The sequence below is a fragment of the Vanellus vanellus genome (genome assembly GCF_965231255.1).
Source record: "Vanellus vanellus genome assembly, chromosome: 11".
Lineage (NCBI taxonomy): Eukaryota > Metazoa > Chordata > Aves > Charadriiformes > Charadriidae > Vanellus > Vanellus vanellus.
The window spans coordinates 20,530,431-20,544,721 of NC_138916.1; the positions used below are offsets into that span (position 1 = coordinate 20,530,431).

Below are 14,291 nucleotides of genomic sequence, written 5' to 3' on the forward strand. Positions count from 1 at the left end.
GGCCTACTGCATTAGAGGGATTCCTGACATTCGTGCTGAAGTGGCTGCCATCTTAAATAGCCAAAGCTGGTAAACAAGGTCAAGACATCATCTAGGCGGATTCTACAGCAGCAGTGACAACAAAGGGTTTACAGAGAGGTACCAGACTTTGTCTTTTACAGGGATACGGTATTCAGGGCAAAGGAGGAGGAAGTGTACGCAATTCCACTGAAAAATCTAGAGATAAATAAATGAGAAATCTGAATGGGCACATTTCCATTTCAAGCATACAGAATAGATTTTAAAGCAAATACTAACACTGCTTCTGTTTCTCCTCTCTTTTGTTTCCATGGAGCAGTCTGGGCCACATTCTCAAGTGAGGATGTGTAAATGCATCTCCTCTCACTCTAGTGATCTGTCATCAATTTGCACTAAGAATCTGATTTTTGAAGTGCAAAGCTACAGCTAAAACCAGCTATACAAACAAGCAGGCACTGCTCATACAACTCAGTCATTTTGATACAATACTGCCCTCCAGCACCTACGCAACTCTGCCAATAAGGCATAAACCAAGGCCCCCGTTTCAGACGTGATCCCTAAACTCAGCTTTGTCTAAACCCACTGCTATTCCACCTCTGATTTTCTCCAGAATAGAGAACTTAATTGTATGGTAGTTTTGTGAAGTGGACAAATATCCTTCTTGAGAGGTAAAAGTCAGGCAAAGTCCACTTCACTTAGGATCCGTATGTGGGAATCCAGATAAATCTGATTAACATGCTTATGTTCTGCATCAGGTAGATAAATAACAAATGCAATCACAAAACAGAAGACGATATTCTACCTTAAGCTAGAAATTAATTTTTATAGATTAGAGACAGACTCCCATCATTACAGATTCAGCAAGAATTTCATTCTATCAGTTAAAGTAAGCAGGAAATATTTTTCCATGGGCAAAAGAATTTATTCTCAATACAACAGAAAACACATGGTGTACACACTTGTATGTGAAATTCCACAAGTGAAACTACAGACTTCTGTAACGCCCGAAGGCAAATAACATGTTTCGATCTAATCAGCTATTCTGGATTCTTTTTGATGATCCTTCTTTATCCTCTGCAGCTAAACCCAGTGCCATAATAGAATTAATTTAACTAGAATATACATAAGCACAGACTTATCTCATGAATATAATCCTACAGCAATTCAAATCACTATTATATTCTTCAAGCTCTCTTTCACACTAGTCATTTTAGTACCTATGTATTAATTTTACTATTTTGCCATTATCTAACAAATCAGTTACAACTTGGGACAATCAACTCGGTCTCTTTAATGTGTTTTAAATACTAATTAATGTTTCAAATTAGTATGTACTGCCAATATCCTTAAGTCCTTTTTGATAATGAACCCAATACACAATTATTAAACAAGAGGTTTTTGCTTTCATTGTTAAAAATTTTCTATTCCTGTGTTCATATGCAGCTTCTTAATTCTGTTTCCTTAAGCCAACAAGTTGGTGGTGCAGTTATTCCAGACTAGACACACCATTGGGTTGATTAAGATGCATTAAGTTATTGCTGGTACTCCCAGGAAAGACTTACTTGTTGAAAAGCCCATTTCAGAAATTTGTAAGAGCATTTAGGATGCAGCCAGATTGTAAAGCAAAATACATCAACCTCACTGTAGATGAAGCATGAAAAGTGTTATGTCTGAAGTGAATTAATCATTTATCCTACAACTAGTTTTTCATGTTTTACAAACACAGAGAATGATACTACATGCATCCATTAAGAATGTTTACAGAAGAGCCATCAGTCACCACAGGATTTGTATCTGGGCTGTGCATCTTTGTACATTTGTGCAAATTTGTGCATTCTTTTACATGTAAAAGTATGAAAAATACTGAAGTGTGATTCTTAGTGGTGTAAAAACAAGACAGACAAAAAGAACCTAACATTTCTAACTTTCAAGTGTAATTATTTTTTATTCAGTTTTGCCTTTTCTAATGCTTGCAATAGCAGTACTGGTTTTATTTATTGGCTTTACTATTGCCATTATTTTAATGCCAATACATTTCACAATAAAAAAAAAAAAAAAAAAAACACTTCAGTAGATTCTAAGTTTTTCTGACATTATTGTGAGTTTTTTTGTCCGAGTATTTTCCCTTTTTTTTTTTTTTAATCAGAAAACACTTTGCAATATGAGACAAACTTAAGTGCAGCTACACAAACACTGTCTATCATGTCAATATTTAGGAGGTAATGTTCTTGGAATTAAACCAGGCAACTGAGACCAGAACTCCTAAGATTTATTCTTAACACAGGTGTGGTTTTGTGGCCCCCAACAAATCACTTCATCTTCTGTCTGGTTTCTTATCAGTTAAGTGTATGTCTTATCTACCACTTCAAACGGGTGTGTGACATTTCCCTTATCAGTGCCTCTGAAGTCCCAAAGTAAAAAGACAAAGAAGTAATATAACATAACTTGTTCTCTGTTCTCTTGTGCACTGTCACTGCCACACTATGGCAGCACAACCACGATAGTGTCTAGGATCTAAAGATAACTTTTTTTTCCCTTCTAAATCATGCACATAGAATAAAAGTGGTTTCTATTACCCTGTCACAGGAGTGGGACCTCTGTGTTGAACAGCAGTGCTTAGCATCAACTCCTCTCCATTCCTTCCAATGAGCTTGAACAGCTCTATGCATGTGGTTATCATCAGACAACCATATTTGTTTAACCTTTAAAAGGAAGGAAGAGGTCTTTGGCACGTTCCCGGGAGTACATGCAGAACCTGACTCTCACATCCTGAATTTAATTGAGCAAGTACATGTCAAAAATCCAAGTTCTAGTGTAAGTGAACCTACAGTATCATAACAACGTGTGGTGGCAACAGAGCTAGTGGGCAAACATTGTGGTGTGCTATCTGTCCAACATGGCAAGGCAGCTCTTAACCACATGCTGTACATCATTAATGAAAACAATGTTCTTCCCCGCTGCATTGCTTTTCACCATTACTAACAGAGCAATCACTCTTGGAACACAAAGGATGAAAAAAAACATAATGCATTGGCATTAACAGGTTTCTATGTTTCGATCCAAAAATGCCATTTATATATTACTTACTGTTCTGTCACAATTCAAATGGTGAGAAGGGCTTCAGAAGACAAACTAAATATAAATTTCTGTCAGTAAATAATTTTCTGCCGTGGAATCAATAAATGAAGGTAGCAGGAAAATAAATAATCCTAATCCCATTCCCAATGAAGAAACCAAACATTAAACAGATGAGTTCAGCTGTAGCTATACACGTCATTACTGCAAATTCTGTCACTCAAATGGAGGGCAGACCAAATGTTAGGCATCCCAAATGCAGGATGCTATCATATTAGCCATCCCATTCCTGCCAACGCATTTTTACTACTGATTTCAGCACAGGGAAGAAAAAAGCTTTATGTATACACATCTATTTAGCAGAACGTAGATGAGCAAGGGCAGAGACTAGACGAGCCTAACTCTGAAAACTGTCAAACACCTTAAATTGCTACTCACTTCAGTGAGCACTGAAGGCCCTTAGAACATTGTACCACCAGGGTCTATAAGCTGCATGTGTTATTTTCCATAAACTTAAAGTAATCTGCAACTTATGAAATGGAGAAAAAAAAATAGACAAAATAATTGATTTAATTATTTAGCTCTTTTTAGAAAAATACCTAGATGAAACCACATTATTTAAAATGTTTTCAAATCTAGAAAAGCAAGCGCATACTGAAGAAATCACATAGTGGCATTAATCACCTCTAACCTGCAGCACTCCCATACTGAAAGTTTGAGTGAACAGGTTCCAACGATATCTGTTTTTCCTCAGATGGATCTTTAGCAGTGTTACACTTACAAAAATAAAGCCACATCCAACTCATAGTACAGATAAATTAAAATACATCTGCATAAACAGGCAACCCCCTGTCCTATTATACACAGAATGCACATCTGGACTGGCATGTTTTGCACTAAGTTCTAACCTAATGTAATTCAAAAAAGCTGAGGTATTATGGCCCAGAAACAGCCTTTAAAAATAAAAACTGTAGCATACTGTTAAACCATGGAAGTGCTACCAGCTGTAACTATGACATATCAGGAATTCATACTTCTGCACATTTAACTCTCTTTTTCACAGTGCTTAGATGTAAAAAAGGAGGGAGTTTACAGAATAACGCAGAGAATATGTAGTCCTGAAGAAAAGGGACATTTAGGATTGTGATTAATTAAGGCTTTAAGGTTCATGTTCACATCAGGTTTTCCTCAAGGAAATTCCACTGATTCAGGAGGATTGCTGCTAATACCTCTGAACCTGTGAACATAAGAATTGAGTTCTTAAGTACCGTTTTCCATACAACCAAGAAATGGGCAGAAATGTTCCTGGAAAAGCCTAACCTCAACTAGCGAAGGCAGTGGTATGGATTTTCTTGCATATGTAAGGAAAAAACATCTAAATTTGTCAACTTAATTATTCGTCTACCCCTAAACAAAATAAAATATACAAGAAAAATATACAAGTTTTTGTCCATACCAAGGGCTTTTTCCAGCACAACTACATCAGTGCTACATCTCACTTCATCATAGCCATAGCCAAAATAGCTACGCGAGCAGAAGTTCATAGTCCAGGCCTGACCTCAAATTACAGTCCGACTCTCAAAATCTAAGCAAAGAAATGTGAGGTCCTGAATGACACTGAAATATATCACTGAAGTATCTTCATTATTCAAAGAGGCTGATTTGAAAGGAAAACGATAGAAAAGATTCCATGAATAGCAGTAGAGCTTTTATGAATCACAAGTTCAAATGTTGACAGTGGCAATTCAATCCTGTACAAAGATGGAAGATAGAAAGAAGGATGTATTGGTCAAAAGTCATCCTATAACTTAAGGGAAAAGAGGAAGACAATGTCTCCCATAGTGATAAACAAGGGACAGCGAAATGGCAGGAAATGACAACTGAGTTTGGCAAATGGTCTAGCGTGAACATGATTTCATGCTGTAGGGAGAAGCCAGCCAGACTGCCAGTTACGACGGTTTCAGAAAATAGCTGTATTTTAAGACCGAGGAGCATTTAAAATTATTATTGAAACGCCCACTGTCACAGCCTGGCACCAGGGCTAGTACTTAAGTACTGCATTAAATCCATTTCCCTGTTACCACCATCACACAAAGCAGGTGTGAGAAACGTAATGCTGCACTACGCATGGCCCCTGTCTTCATTTCATACAAACTGTGGCAGTATGCGTGGCACACCAAAAGTACCTGAAAGCCCTGGCTTGTTATCAGAAAGGACAATTTCCCCCACACAAATGATGTAGCAATGAAAATATGAGACAACAGGGATACCAGTTTCAGATACTGCATAATTGGAGTTGCAAATGCTTTACACATCTGACAAACCTACTGCTCCCACCAGCAGAGTGCACAAGTCTGCCTAAGAAAGCCCAACAGCCTTTCTCCCAATGCCTTGCAAGGAGCAATTTGTACAGCCAGACTAATCTCAAAATAAAGCAATTAATTTGAGGAAAAAAAAAAAAGGAAAGAAACAAAAAAATCCCTTCCCCCAGTAATTTACACTTTGCTAAATTTATTATGCGGCTACAAATTAATACGTCACCTGCACTAGCAATCACAAACAAGCCTTTTGGCCTGTCTCAGAACTTGCTTTAATAAACAGCTGCATGTAGTGGAGGAAAAATGCAAACATCTCTCTTGTTTCTCTGTGCCATTGTGTCAGCTATTCTACATGTCTTTGAAGGTGCTCCAAAATCAGCATGGCTCTGCTTTTCCCTTTTTCTCCTTTTGGGAGGAGGAAGAAGCAGAGAAGGAAGGACAGGCTGGCAACAGAGGGCTTACTCTGTGCTTGCTGTGCTCTTGACAGTAAGGCTGAGATTGTTTAAATTCAGTTTACACAGGCTGTTCTGTAAGGACAAAAGAAACCACTGCTGGTGGTTAAAAATGCAAAAGGTTTTGATTGTAATGGCTTGACAATCAGCCAAAGATATGACTGGGGGGGGGAAACACAGCAAGGCAGCTATGACCAGAATGGAAGAAACAAGGAAAAACACATGGCTTGACTTCAGACCAGAAAATTGACTTAGGCTTTGCATAAATGACAGCATACCTCCAAGCTTGCCTGATCCACAGTCTGCCTGGAATGAGAACATGTAGTCTAAAAGCAGAGCCTATTAAAAGGCATAATGTTTCTAAACGGCATCTGTTACGTACTAATAAGCATTACTTAAAGGACACAGGCCTTAAATTGCTACCAAACACGCACTTATCTGAAACTGCTGCAAGGCAATCATTACAAAAATGTCACATGACACCATGGGAATTTGACTAATATAAAATGTTTTTATTTAGTTTGGCTTGAAATCATTAAGCAGAAAAAATATGGAGGCACTTTCTGAGATTTTGAAACTGTACAACTTCACAGGAATGAAACACTAGCAAGAATTACATCAGCGGAGCCATTTGCCATCTGTTGTCAGCAATACTATAAAGACCAGCCACCAGACAGCAGTTTGAAAGGTTACAAACACAACATTTTTAAGCATCCACAGACCTCTCAGTAACTGAGCAGGACACAGTTTACTTCAGATATGTGCGACCTGATGATCTGCCAATCATTTTGCAAAGACAACACACCAGAGCTGTGAATTGCCACACAAAGTGTTTGGGAGTTTCTCAGTACGCCACCATTATACAATGCGGAAAATACATACCAGCCTGTTCTCCGTAGGTTCTTCTAACATATTCACAACCATAATGTCCATACACCTCCCACTTGCAAATTTAAACCGGCTAGACTTTCTCTTGTGGTGTTTGTTTTCTCATACTTTCCCCCAAGGGAAGGAGTGTATTCACTGCAATGCTATTATGAAAATGGACTCAGATTTGTTTGCTGGGGTTTGGACTGTATTTTTCTTTGAGGGAAACAGTTAGGATTTTGTTTCCTGACTTCTTTCCTTCTAGACCATAACTACATATTTATGTTAAAGACAGCAAGGTTTCAGTAACTTGCCTTACCTGTGGCATGGAAAGCAAAGTTATGACAGCCCTTACCTCTCAGATACACACACTCCTCAAGTTCCACCTGTTCCATACCTGAGATTTAATTAATACTGAAGGAGTATATTGTTGATCGGTCTCATCTTAGAGCTTTGAGTAGCTTTTCTAGATGTGGGGGCCATGTTCATGATATATGGGCCACATAAACAATCAGAGGGTTGGAGGACAGGCTGAGAGAGTTGGGGTTGTTCAGCCTGGAGAAGAGAAGGCTCACGGAAGACCTCACTTTGGCCTTTCAATACTTAAGGGGGGGTTATGAGAAAGATGGGGCCATACTTTTTAGCAGGGCCTGTTGCGATAGGACAAGAAGCAATAATGGTTTTAAACTAAAAGAGGGTAGATTTAGACTAGATATAAGGAAGAAATTTTTTACACTGAGGGTGGTGAAACACTGGCCCAGGTTGCCCAGAGAGGCGGGAGATGCCCCATTCCTGGAAACATTCAAGGTCAGGTTGGACGGGGCTTTGAGCAACGTGATCTAGTTGAAGATGTCCCTGCTTATTGCAGGGGGAGTTGGACTAGACGATCTTTAAAGGTCCCTTCCAACACAAACTATTCTATGATTGTATGACATATAGTGCCTATACACTACCCGAATTTTGTGGTTCCACCTTCCAGGCTGCTGACCTCCTGCCTGAGGAGGTCCGATTAACATGGATTTCATGGAGGGCAGGAAGATTTCCGTCTTCCTACAGAGCCAGATGAAAGTTTAGGGATTCATTAGTGCAATTGTTAAACTAGAGGTACAGGTTTCTCATCCCGTAACTATTTCTCAGGCTACAAAGTCATTGTATGTTGCTACTCACTGAATATATTTCCTAGCTTTGCTGTTAGATGGTTAACACATACAAATATGACTTTCAAAGTGTTCTAAAATCAAAAAGAACTTGTGACAAGGCTGAATTTAAAACAAGAACCTCAAGTTCTAGGTCAACAGCTGTCCTGCTTCTCAATGGTAAGGTTTGCCTAGGACCTATAAAGGGGCTTAGAAACTTGGAAGCATAAGCAATCTTGCTCTGTGAAAAAGTTACAGGAACAGACCTCAAGAATATGCAGTTGTAGCATCTCAATTACAGCACAACATAAACTGAGAAGGACCTTTTGCAGAAGAGCTAATGGCTGACTCCAATATGTTCTTAAAGTGTGCTGTATACTCAACCTATTGCCAATCATTCCATCATTATTTTAAACATAGCTGTATCAAATTAAATAACTAAGCCAAAACTGGCATGACAGCTAGAAACAATGGCATCTGTTCTAAAAGAGGAAGGGGATGGAAGAACTATTCTAAACATTCCATCTGAGAGTCAAGAAAAAGTCAGGGGAAAACCTGCAGACATTAACCTGAGCAGACATTAACTCAAGTGCCCAACAGTACAATATATGCTTGGACATAGAAAACCAAATCCCATTCTTCTAGAGATATTTTATTTAAAAACATGGGCGGAACTGAGAGACTTCCAAAAAAAAAACCACCCCAACCCAATAGCATTATTACAAATGTTTGACTTTCGTAAGTGGCTGATAGGAAGGAAAAAAACCAGAGCAATCTGACTACAGCGCATTTAGCCATGAGCAGCTAGAGGAACTAATGAACAACATCATTATTTTACTGAAGGGGATGAAGTAGGTGCTTTAGATAAATGGCAGCAACTTAAAATGCGTTTCAGAAGATAAATTCACTTTCTCTCCATTTACCTGCTAGCGTGACAAATTAAGAAAGAAGTGTATAAAAACAGAGCAGGCGGGAAAGCAGTGCAAAAGCTAACTGAGGTGATGCAATGGGCCCTCATCCAAACAAGTGCGTGAACAGAGATTCTTGGAAGTGCTCCTAGTCAAATATAAACCAGGAACACTACACACGCCAGACTCCCTTGGAAATCCATGGTGGAGCATGTACAGAAGATCCACCTGTCCTAAAATCAGCTCCTTTACCAAGTACTAGGAGCACTGCTATTTGGGAACTAACATAATGTCTGTCCAGTTCAAAGCAGTGTAAGTCCACCACATACTGAATAGTCGAGTTCTCTCTGTTGGCCTCTGCTGGGCAGAGCAACTCTTTGCCTACTGTCAGAAGCGCCAGTACATTAACTTGTGCTGAAAGAAGATGAGTGGCGAGTGACTTTTTTCCCAATAAAATCAACATTAGAGACCATGTATTTCTTGTTCTACAGTCAGTTCATGATCAGCAAAGAAAGTATTTACTGAATACTTTCTAAAGAAAATGTAAGTAACGTGCAATGTAGAAAACCTTTTCTACCTCACCTCTACACCAAAATAATCCAACTAATTATTCTTCTGTGGTCAAGAAGCAACATGTTTACTGGTCTTTTTGTCCCTGTTAAACCACATATCTTTTGTTAAACCGTGTTTTTGCTCAGTTTGGGTAAATGCTAGCTGATGCTGCCTGAGATTTGGCCTTAAAAATATAGTATTTTTACACAGTATTCCCTCTGCTCTTTAGCAGCTCTCAACTCCTTAGCCATTGAAGTTGCAAACTCATGCACCTGTGCAGTGAGACCTCCAAACACACACTGGAAACTGGCCTTTGGAGACGAGCTTTTTACCAGCATCACCTGCTGAACCGAAGCTACACAAATCCTCAGACCGAGTCCTCTCTGCTTCAGGACAGGTTTAGACTACCCTAAAACCTGGAAAAGTTACCGGTACACTTAGGAAACAGGCACAGAACCCTGCAGCGGCCTGCTCTGGTTGACCCTGCTTTGTGCAAGGCGGGAGTTAGACTGGACCATCTCCCCTCGAGCAATCCTGTGGAAAACAGGGCGCTGGGAGCACGGCAATGAAGAGCCGGGGCTCGCCCGGTCATGACCGCTGGCGGCTGAGCAAAGTTTTCCTGGAAAGGCCCTAGTGTTTTGCGGCGTTTCGGCCGCTTCTGGAAAGCCTGGCCGCGGTGCCGCGGGGAGCCCGCCATTTCGGGGCGGCGGCGGGGGCGAGGGGAGGGGGGGGAAGCCATGGTCTCCTCACAGGAGGCGGGGGCTGGCGCCGGCTGCGCCCCCGGAGAACCCGGGCGGGCTGTGCCACAGCCAGGCACCGCGTCCAGCCTCTGCGGGTGGGCAGACGGCCCGGCAGGAGGGAGACGAGGCGAGCGGGGGCGACCGCCGTGAGGAGGCGGCGTGAGGGGAGAGACGGGGCAGGGGAGGAGGCCAGGCCGCGGGGGAGCTCCCGATCGCTCTCCCTCCCCTCTTACCAGCGGCGGCTCTTCCTCCTCCCTCGGCCTCCATCACTTCCTCTGAGGCGGGCTGCCACCGCCCCGGCCCGCCCCCGCCCCGGACGGGGTGGCGGTGCGGCCCGGTCCCGCGCGGGCGGGCGGGCCCAGGGGGGCGGGCCGGGGCTGGGCTGACAGGAAAAGCGGCCGGGGATCGGCTGGGGAAACAAAAGGGCGGGGGAGGTGGCGGTAAACAGTCTAGCCGAGTTTCTGCGGGGGGGAAGGCTGGAGAGGCGAGGGGGACGCGGGTTGCGAGCCCCCCGACAAGGTGGCCGCAGGCTGAGGAGGCGGCACTCGCCTGCCGCCGGCAGGGCCCGGCCCTCAGCTAGCGCCAGCCCAGGACTGCGCCTTAACTTCTAAAACTCCCAACAAAAGTTACAAATTCCTTATTTAAAAGGCCCAGGATGACAAACCATAGCGCTAACACCAGTTTCTTTAAACTCGGGTGGCAAAAGCAGAAGGTTTATGAGGGAAAAGAAGTACAAAATTAATACTTTTTATAGCATTCTTTAGCAATGTACTGCAGTGATAGTTGTCGGCGCAGAAGAGGCTTTTGGAAAAGCTGGGCAAGCAGCCTGCTGTTGATTATTACAAACCATAAAATGGAGGTATGGAGATCGAAATGAACACACGGTTGTCAGAAAGCAGAATCCAGGTGTTGACTCCTGGGAGCCTTCCTACCGCGGGTGTTCGATCGTTTAATTATTTCTAAAATAGCAGACACAAAGTAAAAGACATGAGAAAAGTACATGGAAATAACCTAACATTTGCACAGAAACAAACTTAACCTTTGCATTTACACAATCCAGGAATGCTGCTGTGACCTGGAGGCAAGGTTTCAAGAACGCATCTTGAGTGCTTCACACCATTGTTAGGTACGCCATTGCCTGTCAGCACAGTGACAGAAAACTCCATAAGGTTGCTACTCCTTTTAAATGGTTTAAAACACATACTAAAGTAGATTTGTATTTTTGTTCCCCAACAGGACAAAACTATCTCAGCCCATACACTGATGCTGTCAAAAAAGCAGCTGTCACACAACCGTGCTTTACAGCGCATCAGTAGGTTTCAGCACAGTCTTGTGATCACTTCAAGCTTTGTATCTGCCTCCACTCCCCATGTTACGCTCAGCCCAGAGGTTTGGCTGTACCATGATCCAAGGCCTACTTTGATGCAGCATTGCCGTGTGACCTTGCCTGAGTTTTACTGAGAAAATCAAGCTATGAGAAAGGACAAGAAGGTAAAATCATGGAAATGTTGTTGAGTGACAATAGTTAGCTGTTGAAAGATTCAAGAGAAAAGATGTAGAAGGAAAGAAAAGCAGAAAACATGAAGATAACTCAGTCAGCCCGTACCAACAAATGGCAAAGGCCAACTTTACCCAGTGTATTGGAAACTTCCTGGCCAGGAAACTCATCGGTTTTCTTATCAGGAACAGTAAGCATATTACTGTTTAGCCTAGCAAGCTGTTAGTCCTAGCTATCTATTTTGCATATTAGCTGATAAATAATTACTTAAACTGTGTGTATCCTGCTTGCAGAGTCTCTTTGTGCATGGTAAACGACTCCTGAACAAAAGCAACCCATTGATTATGAGTTGCATGCTCTACTGCTAAAGTATTTTCTCCCTGCATTAAACTATTATAAACAATTAAAAAGAAAATAAAAATCTGTCCATACACAGCAGTATTTTGCTAATACTGAAAGAAGACCAGAACTGAAATTATAACAGCCACCCAACCGCTTGGTTACGTTAAAATTATATACAATTTCAATGTTTTTCATTGTTGCTAAGCACTGGGTGTACATCAATGGTACCAGTTGCAGAAGTACTAATAAAAATAAGACAACATAAAATATATAACGTTTTCTGTCTAAAAAAAGGTAGGTGAAATGGCTGTTACATTTCTCCATTTACCATTTCTATGGAGTTTGTTATAGAAAAGGCATTGGTCCACAGGGAATAGTAAGCTTTACACTGAAATGTTTGTCTCCTTTCTTTTTGTGACATTGCATTCCATCTACCTAAAGACCAGCTTCGGTCTTTCCCGAGGATCATTTATTTTTATTAGAATGAAAAAGAAATACAGAATGTTAAATCCTGAAATTTCTATTTAAAGTCCCATGATAGTTTAGTGTTAAATAGCATAACAGCTTGATTTCTCCCTCCTCTCATTAAATGTTGAACAGCTGAGATAAAAATTGGAATATATTAAACACTTCCACTTAACAGTTTCAAACATTGGTCAGTGCCTGCCAATAACAAGAAATAAAAAATCTATATGTAAGTAATAATAAAAGAGATAAAAATTAAAGAGCTGTTTCTAAATGAAGGGCCATATTCAGTTCTTGTTACCATCAGTACTAAAAAGCTATTCGAGCAGTGTTCTTGCAGTTCTGCAATGTGAACAGAATGCATTTGCAGAAAATAGATTTTTCTCTTACTCAGCAGTTCAAATAATTTTTAAATGTATCAGACAACTGTATAGAAAAATATTCAAGGTGATAACCAGGGCTTTCATGAGTTGCTTCCATTTCTTCTTTACCTCAAGATGAGTGCCATGCCAATCACATTTGCGTAGGCAAGAAGAAAAACAACCAGTGTTTAGCTGAGTCAGCTGTGTCTGTGACTTGCCTTCAAATATCCAGGGCTTGGTTTCTTAATTATGGATGGGGAGATTCATCTGCACAGACCTCAAATATCCCGTGACTTGGGTATTTATTGTTATGGGCACGTACACACGTGAGTGCTAATATTAAAGCTACAATCGTGCTTTCACAGAAATTTCAAGAGTAGTTTCAACTTCAGCTGAAGAAATGGTAGAGGAAAGAAAAGGTTTCATTTTCTGAATAAAATTCTCAGTAGAACTTAGGCCTAACCAGAAGATTTTATTATTCTTTTTTAAAGCAACCATATCCTTCATATTTTGCTTGTTACAGAAATGTAGTGCAGCTGCAATACATGCATTATTCCTCCAAGTATGCCACATGCATTTTACCATGCACGTAAAACCTGGGAACAGAAGCAATCAATTAAATCAGTGCAAAAATTGATTTCAGTGAATTTCAGATTCCTGTTTTATTGAAACCACTAGCATTCCTCCCACATTTGCACAAGCATATAACACTGGAAAGGTCTCAGAATCTTCACTACCAAGTCAGCAAACCTCTACTAGAAAGAGACTAACTTAACACTGAAGACAATACTTAACGGGAAAAAAAATTAAAAAGGCGTTAAAAAGTGTCTTTGTTTTTTTCCCCAAAAAAACCTTCTTTCAGCTTCTTCATAAAGGATTAGTGAAATAATTAATCTTCCTTGGACTATATTTTTTCTACTCTCTTTTGCCAGTTGTGAACACTTTGAACACAAGTACTTCAGTCTGAACAGATAATATTAGTTGTTTCAGAGTGCATGGATCTCACAGACTTATAGCTATGCTATGAAAAACATCTATTAAAATATCTAGTATTTTACGGCATTCAAGCAATACTCTTCATGTATATCTATAAGGCACCTATAATGTCCCAAACAAAGCACTTATATAATTTCTCATGCAGGAAGTTAATTAAGCAACTATAGACCTTAAATCTTGCTTTATTCCTTGCGTATGCTTTGTTCATTAGACCACCCGGTATTCAGCTTTTTTAAAATTGATAATATCTATCAAGCTCTTTTTTTTTTAAATCAGAAATAACTATGAGAAGATTGGTATGTCATTGTCCTGTTCCATATCATAGGAAGAGTTTTACTAACTGGTCCCAAAGAAAAATTAATTAATAAAAATCTTAATTGACATAGGAGAATGAAAGACTGTAGAATTATAGATGTAGTTCACTGATGTTAATGGCAGATTTTGCCTTATTTAAAGCTGCAGAGTTCTGTGTTTACTGTGTTAGCTACTTCTTCAGCCTCAGTGGTTAGCAAAAGTTAGTTTTGCAAGTTTTATTAGTCAGGGGAAGAAACGGATGGTAGAA

The 14,291-nt window shown here is 40.4% G+C and overlaps 1 protein-coding gene across 2 annotated transcripts in view; it reads right to left on the reverse strand.

The window, feature by feature from the left end:
* Positions 1 to 10,418, reverse strand: part of LOC309676447 (protein FAM169B-like) — a 43,921-nt gene extending 33,503 nt beyond the window's left edge. For both annotated transcript variants that reach the window (XM_082488992.1, XM_082488991.1), the window contains exon 1: positions 10,300 to 10,418. In XM_082488992.1, the coding sequence (XP_082345118.1) occupies positions 10,300 to 10,333 (34 nt within the window). In that variant the 5' untranslated portion in view covers positions 10,334 to 10,418. The remainder of the gene's footprint in view (positions 1 to 10,299) is intronic.
* Between the last annotated feature and the right edge of the window lie 3,873 nt (positions 10,419 to 14,291).